General features: G+C 42.5%; 1 protein-coding gene across 2 annotated transcripts; it reads left to right on the top strand.

Annotated features, from left to right (window-relative positions):
* On the top strand, window positions 1-26,527 carry CHIC1 (cysteine rich hydrophobic domain 1). Of its 2 annotated transcripts, XM_033137588.1 has the most exons (6): window positions 9-239; window positions 15,352-15,406; window positions 17,572-17,727; window positions 23,295-23,351; window positions 23,722-23,781; window positions 25,394-26,518. In XM_033137588.1, the coding sequence occupies exons 1-6, from the start codon at window positions 64-66 to the stop codon at window positions 25,442-25,444; spliced, it is 555 nt and encodes a 184-aa protein (XP_032993479.1). In that variant the 5' UTR covers window positions 9-63; the 3' UTR covers window positions 25,445-26,518. The 2 variants fall into 2 exon arrangements, with proteins under 2 accessions (XP_032993480.1, XP_032993479.1); XM_033137589.1 differs by lacking the exon at window positions 23,722-23,781 and having other exon boundaries at window positions 1-239; window positions 25,394-26,527.
* The last annotated feature ends 233 nt before the right edge of the window (window positions 26,528-26,760 follow it).

Below are 26,760 nucleotides of genomic sequence, written 5' to 3'. Positions count from 1 at the left end.
CATTTCCCGCGCGCGGGGCGCACGCGCGTTTCCAGATCGCGAGCCGGAGAGGGAGGGGGGGCGATGAGCGTCCTGCTCCCCAACATGGCGGACTTTGACACTATCTATGAGCTGGAGGAGGAGGAAGACGAAGAGGAGGAGGAGGAGGAGTCCGAGACTGTGGTGAGGAGTCAGGAGCTGCCGCGGCCCCGGGACGCGCCTGAACCCGTGGCTGTGAGGGGCGCCGGGCATATCACTGTGTAAGGAACCTGGGGAGGGGATGACGGGGAGAGGGAGAGGGCGGCTGCTGGCTGACGGGACTGGGCAGGGGGCGGGGCGAAAGGGGGCGGGGCGAGGGGGAAAAGGGGGAAGGCGGCGGTGACGCGGTTGAGGGTTGTGGGGGGGAAGAGTGGTTTGGGCTCGCTGGCTACTGGCCTGCATGACGCCAAGGGTTCCTCTGAGGGAGTGCAGAGAGCGCAGTTTCCTCATTCAACTCACCAGGGGCTTCGGAACTCCGTGAAGCAGAGGGAGCCCCTGAGTGTGTGCAGAGAGCCATTCGTGCAGCCCTTTTTCGTTTTCTTCCTTTCATGGGGATGAGACCTTGCGAAGGAGGAGGTGAAGAGTTCCCTTTCTGCAGCACATTTCATTTCATTCTCGTTGGAAGTGCTTGCAGCTCGGGAGAGTTATGCGGGGGGTCCCTCCTGAAATATCTTACTCGGCACTAGGGCCCTGCGATCCACACGAGCAGCTTTGTACTGTGTTTTCATTTGTCGACCTTTTTCTGACAAATCCTCGTGCAGCGGAGGAGGCGCGCTCAGAAGGTGTTTGGGGTACAAATGTATGCGCGCACGTGTGGATAATGGCTATATGACAAGTGCCCAATTTTATTGCTTGGAAGGGGGAAAAGACTTCGTAGTTGAGGTTTGCTGTGAAATGGAGCAAATCTGGAGATACCACACTGAGGCTTCATTGAATGGGTTGTGGTCAACCTACAAATAAATACTGTATAAGCACAACTCCTCACCCCACAGCACAGACACCTGCCACATCCCCTTAGATGCCTTGGGATTTAGTTATGGCTGTCTATCTTTTGGTTGCATCAAAAAACAAAAAAATCCTGTTAATTTAAAACTTTTTTTAAATTGCTAAATTGGGATAGGGAGAGGGCCCATAATTATATTACTCCAGGGAAAAGAGGAATATAAAACATCATTGAGGCAAGTAAAATTAGATTGATTTGAGGCCTGGAGGACTAGTAAATGGACAGCTCCAAACAATCTGGTCATGCTGTCATAAGAATCCTGTTTTTTTTTTCTGAATGACTGCAAAATAGAATCAACCTCTCTAGGCTGGTTGGTTTGCTAATTTTTCGTCTAGCTTAATTTAGCCAGTTGAGTTTTGTACTGCAGTAAAGGCAAAAGGCACAGCTATATGGGTTTTGCATGTTTTATTCATAGCGGCATTTTGATCCCATCTTTCCATTTTAATGTTAGCAGCACGTTTATTAAAAGCAACCAACATTTTAAATGCAATATACAACTTTAAAATAGGTTAGAGCAGTACACAAAATTTATTTAAATGTTGCAAAGTTTAGAAACTGAACAGGGCTGATATTTTGAGTAAGGCAACAGTTCAGAAGTTCTCTTTGGATTAGAACCAAAACTCTTGAGTCTCACATAATTGCTGATAGTTTACACAAATAGGGTCATTTGAAAAAAATTACATGTATTGTTGTTTATTTACAAAATATATTTTATGCTAAGAAAACTACACTTCTTTGTTAATATTGCTCTTGAATTTTACTCACACTTCTCAAAAATGGTTCATGATAGTCAGTGTTGTATACTGTGCTACTGAATAGAAAAGAAACATCTTAATACAACAAGGGAACCATCTTTTATTTCTAATAAATACTTTTTATTTTTACCATATCATTTAAAAAAAGCATCTTCTAATATTAATCCTTAATAATTGTAGTCTTTTAAACACCATAAACATTGCTATATCATTTTATATTTATTTCATTTGCACTCAGACTCTTTGATCTTTGAAATAATTGAGCGTACTTTGCACCGTACTTGTCAATTTGTTTTTCAGCTGTTTTCTTACAAACATCAGGTTGGATGTTTTGGATTGCACCCACTCTGTATTTCATTTTTTCTACTCTATTTAATAAACCTTTCTCAGACATTATTGCTATATCTATTCCTTTTTGGAGTAGCGTTTACATCTTGTATTTCTTGTTTTCCTGCTGTCCAGTATGTTATCTCAGTATATTTTTCTTCTTTCTTCTGTATTCCCATCCTGTCTTCTTAAACCAGTGACGGCCAAACTCGGCCCTCCAGCTGTTTTGGGTTTACAATTCCCATCACCCCTGACCACTGGTCCTGTTAGCTAGGGATGATGGGAGTTGTAGTGCAAAAACAGCTGGAGGGCCGAGTTTGGCCATCACTGGCTTAAGCTATTCTTTGGTTCATTTTGAGAAATATGAATATGTTCAGTTCTCCATTAGGCATCTCATTTCTTGTTAAATCACTAAATTGTTTACAAAAATGTTTAAATTAATACACTGGCTACATTAAATTTAATGTTTAAATTAATATATTAATTAATTCCTGTGGTTGTTTGGTGAATAGAATATCTGCATGGTTAAGCCATGGTTTGTTGAACAAACCATGAATTTTCCCACAGACAATCAAACAAATCAAGGCTTGTTTCTCCCAAATTTGATTTATTTTCCAGCCACTCTTGCCTCGTGGCTTGTAGTTCAGTGGCTTGTAGCTCCAGCAATCCAGCAAGCTGGGGCTCCGGGAGGCGAGGGTGGCCGGCTTGCAACCCGCCCGCCCACCCATGGGGGCGGGGGCGGGTTGGGGAGGGGGAGCCCAGTATGCCGGCGGGCTAACGGGGGCGCCCCTGGGGGGCCTGGCTCCCTGGTGCGCCGCGCCACCAGCCCCTATGGATGAGACGGCCCTGTCCGTACCATAAAATAAAAGTTGTAACAATATGTTAAAGGTAAGTAAATATTTTAAAGTTTCAGATCCCAAAGTAGTGACAGTTGCCACGACATTAGCCCATTCTCTGCCTCATAATTATATCCTTATTTCAGACATTGTATTATACTGGTATATAATGATGTTTATCTGGTGACATGTCACATCTCCCACCCCTGCAGTGATACCTCGGGTTACAGATGCTTCAGGTTACAGACGCTTCAGGTTACAGACTCCGCTAACCCAGAAATAGTACCCCGAGTTAAGAACTTCGCATCAGGATGAGAACAGAAATTGTGCTCCAGCGGCGTGGCGGCAGTTGGAGGCCCCATTAGCTAAAGTGGCACCTCAGGTTAAGAACAGTTTCAGGTTAAGAACGGACCTCCAGAATTAAGTTCTTAACCCAAGGTACCACTGTACTTGCAGCCCTTTTCCATTCTGACCTTTGTTTATGTAGGGTGCTCATTTCAGTTTGTCAATCTCCAGACCTTTTCAAGTAGCAGAAGCTCATAAATCATAGAATTGTGGAGTTGGAAGGGACCCCAAGCATCATCTAGTCCAACCTGTTGCAATGCAGGAAGCTCAGCTAAACATCCATGACAGGTGGCCATCATATAATACATTGCATGTAGGACCTGCTTTTCTTGTAGGGATTTTTCCTCTTGAGGTATTTGCTCTGTTTCCAGTCCATTGCTGTATTGCTGTTTTTTATTTTTACATAGTGCTAAGCTTTTTCTTTCCACTAAAAGTGCTAGGTGTGCAATATTAAGGAGATCCACTTGGTGGCGCCATATATTAGCTTTGCACAATGCATTATTTTGTGAAAGACTACAAAAGTGCAGGCAGCGCAAGAGCTCTGTACTTGCCCATCTTTGGGAAGGAGGGACTGTCTCCATGACTGTACCAGAGTCCTAGATCTTCCTTCTTGGATCCTCGCTCAGCCTGGGCAGGTGGGCTTGCTTGTAAGCCAAAACTGTCCCATATAAAAATAGGCTGGGGTTATTTACTTCTAAAGTTAAAGATAAAAATAAACCTTGCCCTGTTGCTTTAGCCCCCTTCCTCCCTTCTTCCCTGCTGTGTATGTGTGCACACTTCTATGTATTCAGACATAGTGTTACATCAGATGTTTAGCTGGTGAGATATCACAATGTTGAAAACCAGACAGTGTCCAGACCTAGTTGCAGTCCTTTTCCTTTCTGGGTTTACCGTATGCAGGATGCTAGTTTCAGTCTGTCTATCTCCAAACCTTTGCAAGGAGCAGAACCTCATATGTGATATCATACACTGCATGCAGGCCATGCTTTTCTTGTATGGTTTTTTCTTCCCTGTGGTACTTAACACTGTTTCAAGTCCATTATTGCTGTTCTCATTTTTACATAGTGTTATGTTATTTCAGTCATCCAAAGCTGGGATGATGCACATTTGAGAAGATACATTGGGGGGCGGGGTGCCCGATATTAGCTACTTGCAGGGCTCCATTTTATGAAAGATTACAAAGTGCCTCCATATCTTCTGGCTTTAGGAGGGCAGAGGCTGCCAGAGCCCTGGCACCACCTTCCCAAAGCCAGACAAAATGGAGGCCCTCTTTCATAATGAGCCCTGTGCGAAGCTAATATTTGGTGCCCCCAAGTGGATCTTCTCAATTTTGCACCACGTAGGACTTTTGGATGAATGAAATAGCATAGAAGTATGTAAAAATGGGCTGCTGCCCCAGCCAGAGTGCTGCTGGCAGTTTTGCTGCTCAGTCTAACAAGTGGAGATTGCACAATGTTGACAAGATTCATAATTGGGAATATCTATTTGTGGGTGACAAATATGGGCATTGAAGTCTATCTGTATTATCCTGTTTGGTAGGAGGACATGAGGGCTCTGCGATGCTGCCAGAGTTTTGGCACCGCCCTCCTAAAGCCAGCAGAAACCTTATGTGATCCCAGTTTATGCAGGTGTCTCTGTGCGTGGGAATAAATAAATGGAGAGTGGGTGTCCTTCACTCTCCATTTAGTATTTGCTTCCCTCTGCAGCCCCTGACTTTTTGTGCTACACCTTCTGAAAGCCACATATGTTGCAGTCAATTGCCGCCTTTTGAATGGTTGCTGCCCTCAACTAGGCTGGTTTACAAGCTGCCACTAGTCACATGGAAAAATCGACAGGTTATTTACCACTGAGTTAAAAATAATAATAATAAACCTTGTTCTGTTGTTGAAGCCTAGTTGTACCTTCTTCCCTTCTCTCTCTGTGTGTGTGCTCCTGTGTGTGTGTCTCCCTTGTGCCTGTAAGGGAACCTTCTCTCACCATTCCTTTCATATCTGTACTACTAAATTACTTCTACAGCTTTAATTTTAGAGAAAGTGTGCTAATTTAAAAATTATCTGTGCCATAAAATAAGTTATAACAATATGTTAAAGGTATGTAAATATTTATGTTTCAGACCTCTAAATAGTAGCAGGAGTTGGGACATGAGCAGGGCCGTCTCATCCATTTACTCTGGTGGCGCGGTGCACCAGGGCGCAATGGCCTGGAGGGCGCCTCCGCCCTCCAGCCCTGCTGGCAGCGCCCGCCAGCAGCGCCCGCCGGCTGCCCGGCAGAGCGCGAGCTGGCCAGCCACGCCGCACCCTCCGACTGCCTGGCGGAGCGCGAGCTGCCCGGCTGTGCCGCACCCTCCGGTTACCGGTGGAGCGCAGGAGCACGAGCCGCCCGCGCCGCGTCCTTTGGCTGCCCGGCGGAGTGCAGGAGCGCGAGCTGCCTGGCTGCGCCGCGCCATCCGGCTGCCCGGCGGAGCGCGAGCCGCCCACCCTCGCCTCCCATCCCGGAAGCACTGGAAGGGCGTGCAGAGCCCCGCACCGCTCCAGCACCACGCCCCTCATCCCCCGCTCGCCCACTCCCCTCCTGAGGGGCGGCAAGCGCGGGAGGGAGGCAGCGGAGAGGCGGCATGTTGGAGGCGCCGGAGGGATCGCTGCACCACAGCGGCTGATCTCCTTAAGACGGCCCTGGACATGAGTTCGTTTGCCTTTACATAGAGGTAAAGGTAACCATGACTGTTTGGTCCAGTCGCTGATGACTCTGGGGTTGCAGCGCTCATCTTGCTCTATAAGCCGAGGAGGCTGGTGTTTGTCTGCAGAAAGCTTCTGGGTCATGTGGCCAGCATGATTAAGCCGCTTCTGGCGAACCAGAGCAGTGCACGGAAAAACTGCTTACCTTCCCGCCAGAGCGGTACCTATTTATCTACTTGCACTTTGACATGCTTTTGAACTGCTAGGTGGGCAGGAGCTGGGACCGAACAACGGGAGCTTATCCCGTCATGGGGATTTGAACCGCCGACCTTCTGATCAGCAAGCCCTAGGCTCTCTGGTTTAGACCACAGCACCACCCGCGTCCCTACATAGTTCCATCCTAATTTCAGACACCATGCTATATCAATATATCATGATGTTCACCTACTGGTATACCACAATATTGGAAACCAGACTTGATGTTGGATGCTCATTTCAATATATCAGTCTCCGTGCCTTTTCTATTTCTCATATTTCATATAATATATATTGCATATAGGAACTGCTGTTCTTGTAGGGATTTTTCATTCCTCAAGTGCTTAATGCTGTTTCCACCCCATTACTGCTGTTCTCATTTTGACACAGCGCTATGCTATTTCATCCAAAAGTCCTAAGTGGTGCAATATTATGAAGATCCACTTGGGGGTGCCAAGTAGCGGACTCACAAGCCACCATTTTATAAAAGATCACAGAGTGCCTCCATCTTGTCTGGCTTTTGGAGGGTGGTGCAAGGGCCCTGGGATGCTACCAGAGCCCTGGCACCGCCTTCCCAATGACAGAAGCATATTACAGTGGTACCCTGTAATTAATTCATTCCAGAGGTCCATTCTTAACCTGAAACTGTTCTTAACCTAAAGTACCACTTTAGCTAATGGGACCTCCCACTGCCACTGTGCCGCCAGAGCACAATTTCTGTTCTTATCCAGAAGCAAAGTTCTTAACCTGAAGCATTATTTCTGGGTTAGCGGAGCATGTAACCTGAAGCGTATGTAACCCGAGGTACCACTGTAAGTGCTTGCCCATTTTTTTGGAAGAAGGGAAGGTCTCTAGGACCATGTCAGAGCCCTGAATCTTCCTTCCCAGAGCTAGAGGGAGATGGCACACCCTTGAAAGATCTTATGCAATCACAGCTTTGTACAGGTGCCTGTGCCCTTTCTGCCGTGCCTCCTAAAAGCCACTCATGTTTCTGTCCAGCACTACCTTTTGAACTGCTACTGCCTTCAGCCAGGGCTTGCTTTTGGTTATTTACATCTGAGTTAAAAATAATAATAAAGATTGCTCTGTTGTTTAAGCCTCTTCCCTCCCTTCTTCCCCCTCTCTCTGTGTGTGCTCCTGTGTGTGTGTCTCCCTTGTGCCTGTAAGGGAACCTTCTCTCAACTTTCCTTTCATACTTGTGCTAATTACTTCTACAGATTTAATATTAGAAAAAAAATGTGCCGATTTAAAATTTATCTGTACAATAAAATAACAGTGGTAACAAAAAGTTAAAGCTAAGTAAATATAAGTTCCAGAACTTTGAGTAGCAGCAGTTGCCAGGACATTGCCCCATTCATCTCTACATAGTTCCATCCTTATTTCAGACATTGTGTTATATTGATATATCGCGATGTTTAGCTGGTGATATATCACGATGTTGAAAACCAAACAGACCTAACTGCAGCTGTAGGGTGGCATCTTATTCTCTCAATCTCCATGCGTTTCAAGGAGCAGAACCTCATTTATGATATGGTACAATGAATACAGGACCTGCTTTTCTTGTAGGGTTTTTTCTTCTCCCCTGAGGTGCGTAACACTGTTTTAACCCTATTATTGCTGTTCTCATTTTTAAACAGTGGTGTTATTTCATTCATCCAAAAGTCCTAGGTGGTGCAATGTTATGAAGATCCACTTGGTGGTGCCAAATATTAGCTTCGCACAGGGCGCCATTTTGTGAAAGATTACAAAGTGCCTCCATTTTGTCTGGCTTTTGGAGGGTGGGACGAAGGCTCTGGGATGCTGCCATAGTCCTGGCACCGCCTTCCCAATGACGGAAGCCTAAGAAGTGTTTGCCCATCTTTGGGAAGGAGGGAAGGGCTCTAGGACCATGCCAAAGCCCTGAATCTTCCTTCCCAGAGCCAGAGCAGTGCTGCAGATTTCCTGCGCAGAACAATGACCGTTCAGTACAGTGAGGAATTGAGGTGGCAAAAACTTGAGAAAATCCATTTTGTCTAACTTGGGGAGGGGGTGGTGGCTCCCAGAGCTCTGTTTGCTCTGTAGCTCCTGGCACTCATAAGCCTTTGTGCCTCAACTTGCAAGAGCTGCACATGTTTTGAAGGCTGCTGCCCTCAGCTTGGGCTTGCCTGGAAGCCACCACATGTTCCATGGAAAAATAGACTGAGGTTATTTACTTCTGAGTTAAAAATAATAATAAGCCTTGCTTTTTGTTTAAGCCTCCTTCCTCCCTTTTCCCCTTTTATATATGTGTGCAGGGTTGTGCACCTGTGTCTCCCTCATGTCTATTAGGGAACATTTTCTCACATTTCCATTGATATCTATGCAACTAATTATACAATTCATTTTCAGGGAAAGTGTCCTAATTTAAAAATTATCTCTACCATAAAACAACAGTTGGGACAATTTGTTAAAGGTAATACAGACCTCTAAGTAGCAGCAGTTTCCAGGACATTACCCCATTTGTCTCTTCATAATTTCATCCTTATTTCAAACATTGTGTTATATCGGTATATCGCAATGTTTAACTGGTGACATATCACGATGTTGAAAACCAGACATCGTCCAGACCTAGCTGCAGCCATTTTCCTTTCTGTAGGATGTCATTTCAGTGTGTCAGTCTCCATGCATTTTCATTTATCAAAACATGCAGGTAGGACCTACATTTCTGGTTGGGGCGGGGGTTCGTCCCTGAAGTACTTAACACTTTCTAATCCATTATTGCTATTCCCATTTTTAAACAGTGCTATGCTGTTTCATTCATCCAAAAGTCCTAGGTGGAGCAAAATTGAGAAGATCCACTTGGTGGCGCCAAATATTAGCTTCACACAGGGCGCCATTTTGTGAACAATTACAGAGGTGCCTCCATTTTGTCTGGCTTTTGGAGGGCGGCGCAAGGACTCTGGGATGTTGCCAGAGACCTGGCATAGCCTCCCCTAAGCCGGAAGCTCAAGAAGTGTTCGCCCATCTTTGGGAAGGAGGGAAGGGCACTAGGACCACAACAGAATTCTGGATCTTCCTTCCCAGAGCCAGAGCGGTGCTCGCAGTGCTAGCAGTACAGTTCCCCAAGCTTTTTGCAAGATCCATAACTGAGAAGCTCCACTTGTGGATGACAAATATTGGCCTCAAAAGGTTTGGAAGGGCAGCATGAGGGTTCTAAGGTTCTGCCATGGCCCTGACACTCCCCTCCAAAGCTGGGAAAGCCTTATGGGATTGCAGTTTTGTGCAGGTGTCTCCATGCATGGGAATAAATAAATTGAGAGTGGGTTTCCTTTTATTTAAATTAATCTATTTACTCCCACCTCACCCCCTGACACCTGAGCCCTGCTGGGTCCCTCACATGGAAAAATAGACTGGGGTCATTTACACCTGAGTTAATAATAATAATAATAATAATAATAATAATAATAATAAGCCTTGCCCTGCTGTTTAAGCCTCATTCCTCCTTTCTCCCCTTCTGTGTGTGTGTTCATTTTTCTGGGTCTTCCTCAAATGTGCCTCTATTTTGTCTGACTTTGGGAGGGCAGGGCGAGTGCTCTCAGAGAGCCCTGGGTCTTTCTTCTTACACAGAACAGCACACAGAGAGAAATCAAGGTGGCACAAACTTGTGAACATCCGTTTTATCTGACTTTGGGAGGGTGGCTGGAGGGCTCTGGGGTACTCCTGGGGCCCTAGTACCATCCTCCCAAAGTTTGGAAACATTATGCCTTTGCACAGATGTCTCTATGCACAGGAAATAAATAAATGGATAGACAGTTTTCTTGGTTTTCCATTTATCTATTTATTTCTCTCTAGTTCCAGAGATTCATAAGCCCTTTCTGTCTCACATGGCAAGAGATGCGAATGTTGCTGTCCAGTACCGCTTTGCATAACTGCTGCCCTCAGTTGCTTAAGCCTTGTTTCTCCCTTCTCCCCTTCTGTATCTGTGGGCATGCTTGTGTGTCTTGGTCTCCCTCTCATGTCTATCAGGGAACATTCTCACATTTGCTTTGATATGTATGCTACCAATTACATGTACAGCTTTAATTTTAGAGATTGTCCTAATTTAAAAATTATCTGTGCTATAAAGTAACAGTTGTAACGATATGTTAAAGACAAGGAGATATTTATAAGTTTCAGATGCCTAAGTAGTGGCAGTTGCTTTCATTCTTATTTCAGACATTGTGTTATGCTGGTATATCGCGATGTTTAGCTGGTGACATACCACGATGTTGAAAACCAGACATCGTCCAGCGCTAGCTGCAGCCATTTTCCTTTCTGGGCTATGTTTATGTAGGATGCTCATTTCAGTCTGTCAATCTCCATGTGTTTTCAAGGAGCAGAGCCTCATATATTATATGATACATTGCATATAGGACCTGCTTTTCTTGTAGGGATTTTTCATTCCTCAAGTGCTTAATGCTGTTTGCAGTCCATTATTGCTGTTCTCATTTTTACACAGTGCTATGCTATTTCATTCATCCAAAAGTCCTAAGTGGTGCAATATTATGAAGATCCACTTGGGGGTGCCAAATAGCGGACTCACAAACCGCCATTTTATAAAAGATCACAGAGTGCCTCCATTTTGTCTGGCTTTTGGAGGGTGGCACAAGGGCTCTGGGATGCTGCCAGAGCCCTGGCACCGCCTTCCCAATGAGGGAAGCATAGTAAATGCTTGCCCATTTTTCGGCAGCCAGAGCCCTAGCACCACCCTCCCTAATCCTGGAAAACCTTATGGGATCACAGCTTTGTTCAGGTGTCTGTGGGTGGGAATGAGAGCAAAGGAGGGTTTCCTTTGTTCTCCACTTATCAATTTACCGTACTCTGTTCTGCGGCTCCTAACACTTGAAAGCGCTTTCTGCCTCATCTCTAAAATGATGCATGCTACCACCCTCATCTGGGGCTTGCTGGGAAGCAAAGTCTTGTCCCATGGAAAAATAGACGGGGGTTATTTTACATCTGAATAAATAATAAGAATAATAAACCTTGTTCTGTTGTTTAACCTTTCTTCCTCTCTCTTGTGTTCCCATTTCTGTGTCTGTTAGGGAACCTTCTCTCACCTTTCATTTCATATCTATTACTACATATCTGTATTACTTCTACAGCTTTAATTTTAGAGAAAGTGTAATAATTTTAAAATTTGTTCTACAGAATAGTTGTAACAATATGTTGAAGGTAAGTAGATATTTATGTTTCAGAACCTTAAGGAATAGCAGTTGCTGGGACATAACCCCATAGTTCCATCCTCATTTCTGACATTGTGTTATATTGGTAATATCGCGATGTTTAGCTGGTGACATATCACGATGTTGAAAACCAGACATCGTCCAGCCCTAGCTGCAGCCATTTTCCTTTCTGTAGGACGCTATTTCAGTCTGTCAAACTCCATGCCTTTTCAAAGAGCAGAACCTCATTTATCATATAATATACTCCATGTAGGATCTGCTTTTGGGGGCGGGGCGCGAGGTTCATAACGTTTCCAGTCCATTATTGTCGTTCTTATTTTTACACAGTGCTATGCTATTTAATTAATCCAAAAGTCCTACATGGTTCGGAATTGAGAAGATCCACTTGGGGGCACCAAATATTAGCATCGCAAAGGTGCCATTTTGTAAAAGATTACAAACTGCCTCCATTTTGTCTGATTTTGGGAGAGCTCTGAGATGCTTCCAAACCCCTGGCACTGTGCGCACGCGCACACACCTGCCGGAAGCATAGTAAGTGTTTGCCCATCTTTGGGAAGGAGGGAAGGGCTCTAGGACCGTGCCGGAGCCCTTCCTTCCCAGGGCCAGAACAGTGCTGGCAGAACAACAAAACAAAGGCAGTTCTCCAGGGCAGAGAACTGTGCAGGTGGCACAAACTTGAGAAGATCCATTTTGTTTTACTTTGGGAGAGTGGCGTGAAGGCTCTGGGATGCTGCCAGAGCCCTGGCACCAATCTCTGAAAGCCGGGAAAACCTTATGCCTCTGTTTCTCTGTGTTGGAGTAAATAAAGAGAGAGGGTTTCCTTCACTCTCCATTGCTTTGCAGCTCCTGAAACTTGAAAGCTTTTTTTGCCTTGTTTCTCAAGAGCTGAGCTGTCCAGTGCTGCCTTTTAACTGCCGCTGGCCTCAGCCAGGATCAGCTTGTAAGCCACCACTTGTTCCATAGAAAAATAAATGTGGGCTATTTACTTATGAGTTGTTAATAATAATAATAATAATAAACCTTGCTCTGTTGTTGAAGCTTCTCTCGTACCGTCTCCGCTTCTCTCTCTCTCTCTCTCTCTCTGTGTGTGTGTGTGCTTCCGTGTGTGTCTCCCTTGTGTCTGTAAGGGAACCTCCTCTCACCTTTCCTTTCATATCCATGCTACTAATTACTTCTACAGCTTTAATTTTAGAGAGTCAGGTACATTTTACGTGCGACAAGGAGGAAGGAGAGTTTTTTCACATGTGGTGGAAATGTGAGAGTGTTAAAAAATACTGGGACAGAATTTACAATGAAGTAAATAAAATTTTCAAATACACTTTTAAGAAAAGACCAGAAGCCTTCCTGCTGGGAATGGTAACTGATGACGTTAAGAAAAGCGATCAAAAATTTTTTTCTGTATGCAACTACAGGGGCAAGATTGTTACTAGCACAGGTATGGAAGCAACAGCAAATACCTTCAATAGAAGACTGGAGACAAAAAATAATAGAATATGCGGAAATTGCCAAATTAACAGGAAAAATCAGACAATAAGATGAGGCAATTTTCGACAGGGAATGGAAGAAATTTATGGATTACATAGCAGTAGAGTTGAAATAAATCACATTTGGCATTTGTATTTCTCAAATACATAAAGTTTATTGGATCAACAAAGGGGAAACAAGCAAATTAATTATGTATATACATGTTACAAAATCCTTTGTGCGTTAAGTGTAACTTTTTATGTTTTAAGTAAAACAAAGCACTGTAAAATATGAATGAAGGAAGACAGCTAAGGAAGATTGGAAGCCATTGTAGATATATGAAATACGTGTGTAAATAGAAATTAGTGAGAATTTAAAAACAGTAAACATAAAATGTGTAAACGAGAAAATGAATGAAAAATACTTGTTCATGTCACACATGTTATGTTGATAAAAAATGAAAAATTAATTAAAATTATTGGGGGGGGGGAGATTTTTTTCTTCCTCAGGGTACTTAACACAGTTTACAGTCCATTATGTCTGTTCTCGTTTTTACATAGTTAATTTCATGCATCCAAAAATCTGAGGTGGCACAAAATTGAGAAGATCCACTTGGGGGCGCCAAATATTGGCCTTGTGCACGGTGCCACTTTATGAAAGGTTGCTTTTTTTTGCTGCAAAGTTTTCCTGCAATGGCCAAGCCATGGTGGCTTGAGAAGAACCAAAATCTTTGCATGAATGTGTGCCTGTGTATCCCTCATGTCTTTGTCCCCTTCCTCTCTTCTCTGCTTCTGTGTGTGCACACATGTATGTGTCTCCCCCCTCTCATTACGTTTCCCATTTTCTCCTCCTTACCATCATACTCTCCCCAATTTTCAGAGCCATCTCGTCCATTAGGGCTGGTGGCGCGCCGTGCCAGGGCGCAATGGCCTGGAGGGCGCCTCCACCCTCCAGCCCCGCTGACAGCGCCTGCCAGCAGCGCCCTCTGAGCGGCCCGGCGGAGCAAGGGAGCTGGCTGGCCACACCACGCCCTCAGGCTGCCCGGCAGAGCACCCAAACCGGGCTGGGAAGCGGAAAGTCCCCAGAGGACGACAAACTCTCAGTTCCATAAAATTAGCAGGTCGTTAAGAAGAGGAGACTTCCGGCGCGGAGGACTCGGGGGACCTGGCGAGGCTCCGCTTCCTGCTCTTGTGTGCGCGCCCGGGGCACGGACGGAGAGGGGAAGCGGGTCCTTCCTTGCCAGGGCAAGAGAGTCAGCTCCGCACTCGCTGACCCTCCCGTCTCTCGATTCTGCGAAAGAAACGGAAGCACTGGAAGGGCGCGCAGAGCCCTGCACCGCTCCAGCGCCACGCCCCTCATCCCCCGCTCGCCCACCCCCCCTCCCGAGGGGCGGCAAGCGCGGGAGGGAGGCAGCGGAGAGGCGGCACCCCTTTGCTTTCTCACACATTCCCCTCCCATACCCCCATGCTTCCTTATGTGCTTCTTCGCCTTTCTTTTTGTTCCCTCTGGCCCATACCCATTGGTGAAAAAGGAGAGAAGTGTTTTCATTTTCATTTTCTAGAGTTTATGTTTTTGGTGCCCCATAAATTGCTTCCCCCCCCCCTATTAAAAATAAAAGTTGTTGGTGTTTTTTAAGGAAATTATCTCTTTGCCACATAGTTTCATCCTTATTTCAGACATTGTGATACATTGTTTTATTGTGAAGTTTAGCTGGTGATATCTAACCTGATGTTGGAAACCAGACATCGCCCAGCCCTGGTGTATGCAAGGCAGGTAGCAAAGCCAAAATGAGACTGCTGTGATTCCATCCTGTGAGGGACCCACTGGGATTACTGTTAAGGTGTTGCATCATTTTGTCATCCAAAGGGATGTGTCATCAGTAAAGTGTGTGTGTGTGTTCAAAGTACAATAATTTTTGCATCAGTTTTGTTGAAAGGATTATGCCCCTAATTCCTAGAGTCATATTCATCTGATGTGTCTCACTAACAGAATCCCAAGAAAGGACTCCACAGCTTTAACCCCCTCCCCCCACATGCCCCCCACAAATTGTGGGGGTCACAAGAACATCTGGAACAGGATATGGGGAGAGAAGAGGAGGGATCATTCTGCCTGAAACAATTGTAAAGAGCTATGTTGAATTCCTCCTTTAGTTTTCAGGTTCCACAATAATCTCAGCAAAGTACTCTTTACAGTTCATCAGGCTGTAGGCATAAGCAAGAAATGGACGAACTTTATATTCACTACTTAATACAAATAGAAACATCAATTGCCCTCATAGTCTATAACCATGAAAGAGGGAGGAAGGTGCATGCCTTTGGCTGTGGTTTTTAAATTAAGTGTTAATAAAAGGAGCTATGTTCTTTGCATGTTTTCAGTAGTACCTTAAATTGTACTATGAACACTTGAAAGCTGATGTGGAAAGTAGCAGCGATATATAACTTATGGCGTTAGAAACAGGTTAGGTGGAAATACTTTTTCTCTTTTTTTTTTAAGGTTTGGCTTGACCAACAAGTTTGACACCGAATTTCCCTCTGTTCTGACAGGGAAGGTAAGTCAGCATGTGTACCCCCTGTAAATTGCAAAAATGCTTTTCTTTCAGTCGGTTGAATGTCTTAAATGTTGAAAGAACTGAAAGATCTGATGATCCTGACCTGTACTCCTATATTTTGAGATCCAGCCACTGATTTTCATGGAATTTACATTCAAGTTAATGTGTTGTGGAGCAGAGTACCAGGTGTAGGGTTTGTTGACATCTTAGTCACTTCATCTGATTGGATTCAAGGTTCATTTAGCTCTTCCCAGAATCCTCATTTTGTTTTATTCTCTCTTGCATCTATAATTTCCCCAAATCTTGCTTCAACTTTCTAATGTCCGGGCACACAACTAATACCTTGTGAAGTAGGGTTCTGTACACTTTTAAATGTACAGTGCTTTGTACATTTTAAGCACTAACAAATTTTAAATGATGATGCTATCTGGAATACATATTATCTTTGGTTCTGTAACTACCATCCATTTCATTTTCAACACGGGCATAATTTAAAATACTTACCATAAGTTAAAGTCAGTACCAATTACCATGCAACGCTTAATATCATGGAATTCTGGATTATAACAATGCTAATGCATACTAATTTTAGCAATAGTAAGATATTGCTGAGTTATAACAAATATTGTGAAGATATTCTGCTGAGTGTGTTTTGTTCCTTATACAGTGTATTTAATCCTGTACCTTTACCTTTACATTTAAAAAATGATATTTGTAGGATTAAGATGCAACAGAACAATTACGTTTAAACACCACATTTCAGATTGCTGGATTGTATTTTGATATTTGAATTCTTATATTATTGATCATATGTGTTGATAATACGAAATATCTTCATAAATAAAAAATGTGAACATATTTTGTGTAATTATTTTTTGAATTGAGATAGCTGGATTGAGATTGTGTTTTAATTTGTACAAAAGGAGGTTTGTAAGTAGGAAGCCTATGATGAGCTTTAAAAAGACAAGATGCAGAATGGGGATGTGTCTCAAAATATAGGCCCTTTTCAGCTTTACAATCATTCTTTTCCCTTGGTAAATCTTTGAGTTCTCCCCGAACTCTTGTCCCTTTTTTTGTTCACTTAATTCTTTTAATGGATATGTTGGTAATCTTCTCAACATGCAACAGAATTCCATGTTCAGGCAAGAAGTCTCAGTCCTAGCTTTCAGTTGGATGGATGAAAATATTGGCTTGTGATATATGGCCTTAAAACTGCCATTTCCTTGTCACTTGGATCAATCAATAATCCTTTAGGGGGAAAGTCCAGTTTCCAGTCCTGATCTTAAAACAACAAGGACTTCTGTGGGGAAATTGGTTTCCAGGCAAGGAAGTGTAAGTCATAAAACATACCCTTTGTATTGTAATTTGGCACAAGGTGTGATTGATTGGGCTGTGATTATGATGGCTGAAGAAGGGAGAGTGAGTCTGCTGGTCATTGCTCCTTTCCTCTCTTGTATCCTGTTGTAAAATATTATGACCCTTCCCTCCACCTTTATTCCCTTTTATGGTGTACTGGGCCGAAAATAAATCTCTTAGAATGCTGTCTGGGTATTTGAGTTGTTTTTCCTCCAGAAAATTTCTAAAGTTCCTAAAACACTGTTTTACTGAGGACCACTATTCTTGTCGCTTGCTCCTTGAGGATCATCACGTTTCCATACCTTGTGACCTTTGTGTGAGAGGATGTTTGAAAAGGATTCCATAATTCACACATGCGACATTATCCTAAGGACTGTGGTGCTTATCGTAGCCTGCTGAAAGTGTATTTGCAGAGGGAGAGGGAGAGGGAGGGAAAGAGAGAGACCTCACTTTTTACTATGTGTAACATTGATTATGATGATGATAATAAGAATAACTGATTTGGTATAAAGTTGAAGTATTTAAATCTATTTATGCAGGCAAGAAACACAAGTAAGAATACCAAAAGTATCTGTAGAATAACTAAAACAAATTAAACAAAAATTTCATTCTTAGTGATTACTGCATTTTCTCACACACAAACTGGCAGTAGAGTTCTAATTCCTGACAGCCTTTACAATATTTTTTTTGCAATCAAGCCGTATATAAATTTTATGAAATAAATAAATCCCATAATTATATTTTCTTTTTCTACTTTCTATATACAGTATATATGGTTCCCAGTATAGGTTTATCTCTTGTTTTTCCAGGTTGCTCCGGAAGAATTCAAGACAAGTATCAGTCGTGTAAATGTGTGTTTAAAAAAGAATCTCCCTATCAGTGTGAAATGGCTTCTTTGTGGCTGTTTGTGCTGCTGCTGCACACTTGGCTGCAGTCTGTGGCCTGCTGTCTGTCTGAACAAAAGAGTAAGTACACATATTAGGCTACTAGTGTTACCAGCAGCTACCTGCAGCTGCTTGACCTATTAATTTCTTTATTGCTTTTAGATCACACAAACCTTTGCACAAACCTTTGATCTTGAATATGTATCAAAATAATTCACATCTTTCTTGTACTGACCCTAGAACATCTGTCCTTTTCTGTCAGCATTTTTCTCATTTTTTCAAACAACAAAAACTCTGTTACTCTGATTTATATACAAATGATTAAAATTAATTACAACACCATGATCTGTGGAATTTATTCTTTTAATTAATTGATTCATACATTATTTTCTTTTCTAAACATTCCTGTGTAACTCATGGCCTTAAATTCTTTACTTGCCTATTAAGTTATTTCTGTGGAAATGCAATCAATACTTCTAGATGCCTGAATTTGTTCAGTGTCCTTTCAATAAACCCTAATTGCCTTAGTTTTGCCTTCTTGAGGCTTTCAAAGCTCTTGTCACCCAAACCTTAGCTAACTGCTCATAATGCATTCATTTTGATAGAGAGCAGAAGACAACACAGGCTTGGAAAATAAGGAAGGTACAGAATTATGCCTGTTTTAGGCAGATCTCTAGGAACCTCTACTCACTTTAAATTAGAGAAATGAAGGTCATAGCTATTTCAGTAGGCCCAGTATTAAATCTGGTTGGTATATTCTTGCTTGAGTGTTAATTCACCTCAAACCAGTTGCCACCAAGATCACCCTGTGCACATGTGCCAAAACTCCAATAGTATTGCAACTGAATCCCATAGGACTATTCCATCAGGTCATAGAGCAGAGGGGGAGAAAAGAAGCAGAGCTATGGTGGGAGTCTCAGGTGAGATACCCACACAGTGGAAGTTTTCCAGTACCAGTAACCACACGTAAGCTGAGAAAGGTTCAGATAGTTTACTGTTGCAGAAGATAAGACCCAGTAAAACAGTTATGGACATAGATATATATAGCTTGTAGGTTTTTGCAAATAGATATATACAGATGCATACAACTACAAAGTACAGTATCTTCGTTGCTTTAAATAACTTGTATTTTGGTTGCTTTAAATAATTTAAATAACTTGTAACATGTAAAGATGTAACAGTGGATAGGTAATATCGACCTACTAACCAACAGACAGATGGACAAACTGCAGACCCACAAGCTGATACACGGAGCTGCCATGACATATCACAGATATAGTCAGAACACTGGCTTGGTCGACCTTGTACCTGTGATTAGCTCATTCATAGAATGATTTACACTCATGAAGGAAATTAACTCCTTCTCATTTCAAGTTACTCCACCAGGCTATTCCATAGCCTCTGCTAACAGGCCTTTGGCCCTCCCATCAACTATCACTTGGTGGGAGCCCTTCTGTCAGGCTATCTGTACTGTTTCCATCACAGCTGGTCTTTATAAGAACTGTAACTTTAAGTACTGATGCCTCACCTTCCTTTTCCCCTCCTCCTCCCTTTTCCCTTGTGTATCATGTCTTCAGACTGCAAGATTAGGATAAAAATACTTTACATAATATGGCATAAGCCATGGGTGAGAAACCTGTGACTCTCCAGATGTTGGTCGACTCAATCTCTCCTCAGCCCCATCCTGCATGGCCAATGATCATGCAGTGATATGAGTTGGAGTTAGCAACATCTGGAGGACCACAGGTTCCCCAGCACTGATATAAACTTATGACTCATAATATGTTTCTCGGCTGTACTACGTCAGACTGCAGTTAGAGGTAGGGTGAGTGAATGCTTCCTCCAGCAAAAAACTAGTCTGTGTATATAGAAAAATTTCTAGAGAAGGCTAGGTTGAAAAGCTGATCTCTTGATTCATAGTCCTTCCTGCACAGCCTAAGAACATCAGACCCCTGCTGGATCAGGCCCAAGGTGGATCTGGTCCAGCATTATGCTCTCACAATGGCTAGCCATATGCCTATGGGAAGCCCACAAGCAAGATATGAGTGCAATAGCACTCTTCTGCTCGTTCCTAGCAATACGACTAGGAACAAGTATATAGTGAACATTCAATAATATGGTTACAGGTAGGTAGCCGTGTTGATCTGCCATAGTCAAAACAAAATAAAAAATAAAAAAAATTCATTCCAGTAGCACCTTAGAGACCAACTAAGTTTGTTCTTGGTATGAGCTTTTGTGTGCATGCACATTTCTTCAGATACACTTGCATGCACATGAAAGCTCATACCAAGAACAAACTTAGTTGGTCTCTAAGGTGCTACTGGAATGAATTTTTATTTATTTATTTATTTATTTATTCAATAATATAGTTTCCCCACTGTCATCTATCTTGAATTGGAACACTCCAGAAATGCTTTTTACTTTGGGGCTAGACACTAATTATCATCAAAATTCCTGACCCCTGTGCAACTTCTGTAAATACTGCAAGCAGTCTGGCCATATATTTCATTTTATGTTAATTTTGATTGATTGAATGAATGAATGAATGAATGAATGAATGAATGAATTTATATACCTCCCTATACCCAGAGGTCTCAGGATGGTTCACAGAACAAAATATATAAGAATGGCCTTGCTGGATGAGACCAAAGGCCATTCTAGTCTTTCCCATAGTGACCAATCAGATGCCTTTAGGAAGCCCACAAACAGGCCATGAGCACAACAGCACCCTCCAGACTTGTGCTTCATAGCAAACGGTGTTCAATGCGGATTATATCTAAACTGGAGAAGACTGTATGTCTCTCATTCTGTTGTGTTCTCCTTCATCCTACCGGTATCTTATTTGTGTAGAGCTAAAGAAAGATTACCACAATTAAGGACAAAAGTGGAAAGGACCTAACAGAAGCAGAAGACATCAAGAAGAGGTGGCAAGAATACACAGAGGAATTATACCAGAAAGATATGGAGGTCTCATACACCCCAGGAAATGTGGTTGCTGACCTTGAGCCAGACATCCTGGAGAGTGAAGTCAAATGGGCCTTAGAAAGCCTTGCTAACAACAAGGCCAGTGGAAGTGATGATATTCCAGCTGAACTATTTAAAATTTTAAAAGAGGATGCTGTTAAGGTGCTGCACTCAATATGCCAGCAAGTTTGGAAAACTCAGCAGTGGCCAGAGGATTGGAGAAGATCAGTCTACATCCCAATCCCAAAGAAGGGCAGTGCCAAAGAATGCTCCAACTACCGCACAATTGCACTCATTTCACACGCTAGCAAGGTTATGCTTAAAATTCTACAAGGCAGGCTTAAGCAGTATGTGGACCGAGAACTCCCAGAAGTGCAAGCTGGATTTCGAAGAGGCAGAGGAACCAGAGACCAAATTGCAAACATGCGCTGGATTATGGAGAAAGCCAGAGAGTTCCAGAAAAACATCTACTTCTGCTTCATTGATTATGCAAAAGCATTTGACTGTGTCGACCACAGCAAACTATGGCAAGTTCTTAAAGAAATGGGAGTGCCGGATCACCTCATTTGCCTCCTGAGAAATCTCTATGTGGGACAAGAAGCTACAGTTAGAACTGGATATGGAACAACTGATTGGTTCAAAATTGGGAAAGGAGTACGACAAGGCTGTATATTGTCTCCCTGCTTATTTAACTTATATGCAGAATACATCATGCGAAAGGCTGGACTGGATGAATCCCCAACTGGAATTAAGATTGCCGGAAAAAATATCAACAACCTCAGATATGCTGATGATACTACCTTGATGGCAGAAAGTGAGGAAGAATTGAAGAACCTTTTAATGAGGGTGAAAGAAGAGAGCGCAAAATATGGTCTGAAGCTCAACATCAAAAAAACTAAGATCATGGCCACTGGTCCCATCACCTCCTGGCAAATAGAAGGGGAAGAAATGGAGGCAGTGAGAGATTTCACTTTCTTGGGTTCCATGATCACTGCAGATGGTGACAGCAGTCACGAAATCAGAAGACGCCTGCTTCTTGGGAGAAAAGCAATGACAAACCTAGACAGCATCTTAAAAAGCAAAGACATCACCTTGCCGACAAAAGTCCGTATAGTTAAAGCTATGGTTTTCCCAGTAGTAATGTACGGAAGTGAGAGCTGGACCATAAAGAAGGCTGATCGCCGTAGAATTGATGCTTTTGAATTATGGTGCTGGAGGAGACTCTTGAGAGTCCCGTGGACTGCAAGAAGATCAAACCTATCCATTCTCAAAGAAATCAGCCCTGAGTACTCACTAGAAGGACAGATCCTGAAGTTGAGGCTCCAGTACTTTGGCCACCTCATGAGAAGAGAAGAATCCCTAGAAAAGACCCTGATGTTGGGAAAGATGGAGGGCACAAGGAGAAGGGGACGACAGAGGATGAGATGGTTGGACAGTGTTCTTGAAGCTACTAACATGAGTTTGGCCAAACTGCGAGAGGCAGTGAAGGATAGGCGTGCCTGGCGTACTCTGGTCCATGGGGTCACGAAGAGTCGGACACGACTGAACGACTGAACAACAACAACAACAAAGAGATGAGAGATCCTTTGCAGAAGTCCTTGTCAATTGCAACGGACACACGGGCCACTTTTTTGGGCCATATTTAAGGAAACTGATTGAATCCATAGAATCATAGAGTTGGAAGAGACTACAAGGGCCATCCAGTCCAACCCCCTGCCAAGCAGGAAACACCATCAAACCATTCCTGACAGATGGCTGTCAAGCCTCCGCTTAAAGACCTCTAAAGAATGAGACTCCACCACACTCCTTGGCAGCAAATTCCACTGTCGAACAGCTCTCACTGTCAGGAACTTCTTCCTAATGTTTAGGTGGAATCTTCTTTCTTGTAGTTTGAATCCATTGCTCCGTGTCCGCTTCTCTGGAGCAGCAGAAAACAACCTTTCTCCCTCCTCTATGTGACATCCTTTTATATATTTGAACATGGCTATCATATCACCCCTTAACCTTCTCTTCTCCAGGCTAAACATACCCAGCTCCCTAAGCCGTTCCTCATAAGGCATCGTTTCCAGGCCTTTGACCATTTTGGTTGCCCTCCTCTGGACACGTTCCAGCTTGTCAGTATCCTTCTGGAACTGTGGTGCCCAGAACTGGACACAGTATTCCAGGTGAGGTCTGACCAGAGCGGAATACAGTGGTACTATTACCGTACTTCCCGTGATCTAGATGCTATACTCCTATTGATGCAGCCCAGAATTTCATTGGCTTTTTTAGCTGCTGCATCACACTCTCGACTCATGTCAATTTTATGGTCTACCAAGACTCCTAGATCTTTTTCACATGTAGTGCTCTCAAGCCAGGTGTCACCCATCCTGTATTTGTGCCTTTCTTTCTTTTTCTTTCTTTCTTTCTTTCTTCTTTCTTTCTTTCTTTCTTTCTTTCTTTCTTTCTTTCTTTCTTTCTTTCTTTCTTTCTTTCTTTTCTTTCTTTCTTTTCTTTTCTTTTCTTTTTTTTTGCCCAAGTGTAGTACTTTACATTTCTCCCTGTTAAAATTCATCTTGTTTGCTTTGGCCCAGTTCTCTAATCTGTTAAGGTCATTTTGAAGTGTGATCGTGTCCTCTGGGGTATTAGCCACCCCTGCCAGTTTGGTGTCCATATTCTAACACTATTTTGGTCATCTTTCCTAGACTAGAAGATCAATTCAGAAGTTGTTAGAATGGGAAAATAACAGACTATATCATAAGGTAAGAAGGGAAGTGGCTGCTTTAACTTTGGTGGAGTGTTTCGGGGGGGGGGGTTCAGTTTTAGTGTGAATACATTTATTATAAGCAAGTAGTATGTAATTAATAAAGACACATCGCTGGATTAAAGATGCTTCTGTATTGCTTATGTGCCCCGGTTGTAGCCTTACAAATGCTAATACAGTGGTACCTCGGGTTAAGAACAGTTTCAGGTTAAGAACGGACCTCCAGAACGAATTAAGTTCTTAACCCGAGATACCACTGTATGCCAAATGGACAGATAAAATAACCATACACACAGATAGTCATTTTACATTATGCTAAATATTATGCTCCCATTAAGGTAATGCTAAACATTATATTACTTTCCTAGCTTGGTTTGCACTGGAAATTGAGTAAAAGGAAATGCGAAACTAGCAATATGATGGAGTATGTAAGTACTTTATACTTCTCTGTTAACAGATCGTTGGTTACAAAGGTGTTTCCCTATTTTTCTGACTGATTTGTCAATTAATTGCTCTTACTTTGAACAAAACACTCTTGGCTCTTCTGTTCTGTGCATACTAATTTGGGAATAAGCCCCACTGAAATCTGTAGGAAATCCTTCTAAGTAAACCTGGATAGGGTTGGTTATGTATCCGTCTGTGTAATTCACTGGGGCACTCTCTTTTCTAAAAAGTCTGCCTTATTTCAACATTTGGAGAAAGTTGGTAGCATTGGGAAGAACGGTTAATATGATATTGTGCTTCCAAGCTGTAGTTCCGGTCCAGGTCATTGCCTCCAGTTGCTCATGTGGTGCAATTTAGATAGGTGGAAAAGAGCTGTCCCTCTCCTCTCCTCTCCCTCCCTACCCACCCCCATCCCCTTTCCTTTCTGTTCATATCATATATGTTGGTTTCATTTGTTACATGCTGTATTATTGGACTTCCGCATATTTGGCACTGGGTCCTCATGCTGCTAATGGTGCAGACTGATTTTCTTCTGAAGTTGTCTGTTCGTCCTGTGAATATCATGAATCTACGTTTACCTTTGTTGTCCCATCGTCATCATCCCCCGCCCCCGCCCCCCAATCCTTAACCATTCTGGTTCATATATATATATTTAAGTAAATATGGTCATCTTAGGCCCTGAGGTGATGCAGATTGGCCCATCAGACCTTTTTAAAATCACAGATTTCAGCTGTGGCTCTTAAGCAAGCTGTTAGTCATGTACCTTCTATTACATAAACTATATCTTTTGAATTTTACAGAACCATACTAGAATTTCTGAACATTTGAGTGCTATGGCACTCGGGGAATTTTCAGTTACATGCATGTATGTGCAGACCTTTAGCTCAGATTCCCATAGCCTTTAGTGCTGAATTATTCACCTCCTCCTAGATTAGTTAGGGCCTCTCCATGTGTAATTAGTTTGGGGGCATAACTTGTTCAGGAAAGGTTTAAGATTGGCAGAGTCACCTGTTGTAACCAGTCCTGTACTTGCTCACTGGTGGCATGTATGAGCAGTGGGAAGAGAGGAGATTGTTCACGGTGCCACAGTGGCTGTCGAGTTTGTGAACAGGGAAGTTTCAAGCTTCCCTTTTTATGGACTTGCCACTTTAGTGTCACAGAAGCTTCATTTCCTACATTGCACTGCTCATTCAAGTGCTGTATAAGGCAACAAAATTGCTGATAACTCTGTTCCTGTGTTGGAGGCGCCACTTCAGGTGTCACTTGGGGAATAAACAACCAAAAAGCAGCTATAGCTCAGAAGATGAAAACTGCCAAGTTAGATTCAGTGAAAAAGCACCTTCAGAATCCACTAGGGGGAGCAAGGTCTGAAATATTGTCAATTTGGTACACTTCACCGTAGGCTGTAGCACCCAACAGCCTTAGCACAATCAGTATAAAAGAGTTGAATTAAATGGGTCAGTGATTGTTTTGGTATAAAGTACCACCCATGATTTTACCCAACATGTTTAATTACTTGTAGCTTACCTAATATTCTGTACACTAATGAGCTGAATGTATTGGTTAATAAATGTTTGTGTTTTTTCCCTTCTATAGGTAATACTAATAGAATTCTTACCAAAATATCCCATATTTCGACCTGACTGAGGAGCAGTATTACCTTTCATGTTATCTGTCATTTCCTACCTGTAGTGCCTTGTAGGGGATGTTGGAGAGAAGATGGTCTACTTTTCTGGGATTTTTAAACACAAAGGTGTTCTTTAGTAGAGTAGCTTCGTTGCTATGTTACTTTCTTTTATTTTAAGAAGAAAACAATTTGCACATTTTTAATGTTAAATAATGAGGCTTCTGTGTGTACCCTGAATTATTATTTTAAACTTCTTTAATGATGCAGAGTTGTCAATACAGATATAATAGCCACTATTGATATAGAATCAGTGCTGCTTGTAGCCTTTTTTTGAGCATGCTGCCTTATGAAATTTGAAATCCACCTGTTTTCCAAACATACATCCTTCTGACGCGGTACATCAGTTTCACACTACCTTAAATTCTTGAAAGAAACAACCAAGGTTAGCTTTCAGTAACTATTAATACAGTTTTATAATCCAGTTGTATAAGACTTACAATGAACAACAGCACTGGTTTTGTCCTGCACTTGCAAAGTTGCTAACTTTACATTGTGGGAGCGGGGTGAGGGTTCATTTGTGATACAGACAATGGGTCTGTAAATATTGCCTCATTGTATAATGTTAAGTGTGATACTACATGAAGGTTTACAAAATGTAATATAATTCCTATTGTTTTACATTTGTTCTACATAGATTTATTATGAATTATGTCTGTAAGCATTCTTCTGATTGTATGACCCATTAGTGTGCCATACTATGAAGCCAATAATGGGTTTGTGCATACTACCAAAAGTCCCACTCAGGTGCACTTTGTTAGTAAATGAATGCGAAAATGTATCACATTTCTAAAGGTGTTATTGCAACACCTATATATCTCAAAGGAGTCACAAACCCAATGGGATTATTGGTTTGAATTTCTTCCACAGCATGCCTCTTAGCTTCCATTGAAACTGGGGAAACTTTCAAAAGTCCTGAGTATGGTCTATCTACTCTAAAATTGCAATCCTAACTCCACTTACCATTGAAACCTCATTGGATTCAATGGGATTTATCTCTGAGTAGACAGGGTTAGGATTGTAATCTATGTTATGCTTTAGGACTGTGGCAGAACTGAAATACAGTAAAGATTTTTTTTTTTTTAGCAGAGTTGTACTTGGGTATTCTCTTATAATATTATTTTGTTGAACATAACATGATTCATCCTTCTATGAAGACTATTCCTCTAAAAAGTTCAAAGAATCTGGGTAAGCTGTACTACTGAAATAGCATAGCAGATCTAGAAGCCACCAGGTTCCTCTATTTCATTAAGTTACTCTTTGAATAATTATATGTCAA

This window comes from Lacerta agilis, chromosome Z (assembly GCF_009819535.1).
Source record: "Lacerta agilis isolate rLacAgi1 chromosome Z, rLacAgi1.pri, whole genome shotgun sequence".
Classification (NCBI taxonomy): Eukaryota; Metazoa; Chordata; class Lepidosauria; order Squamata; family Lacertidae; genus Lacerta; species Lacerta agilis.
Note: the sequence above shows the minus strand (reverse complement) of the source record. Positions and strands in the feature narration are given on the sequence as shown.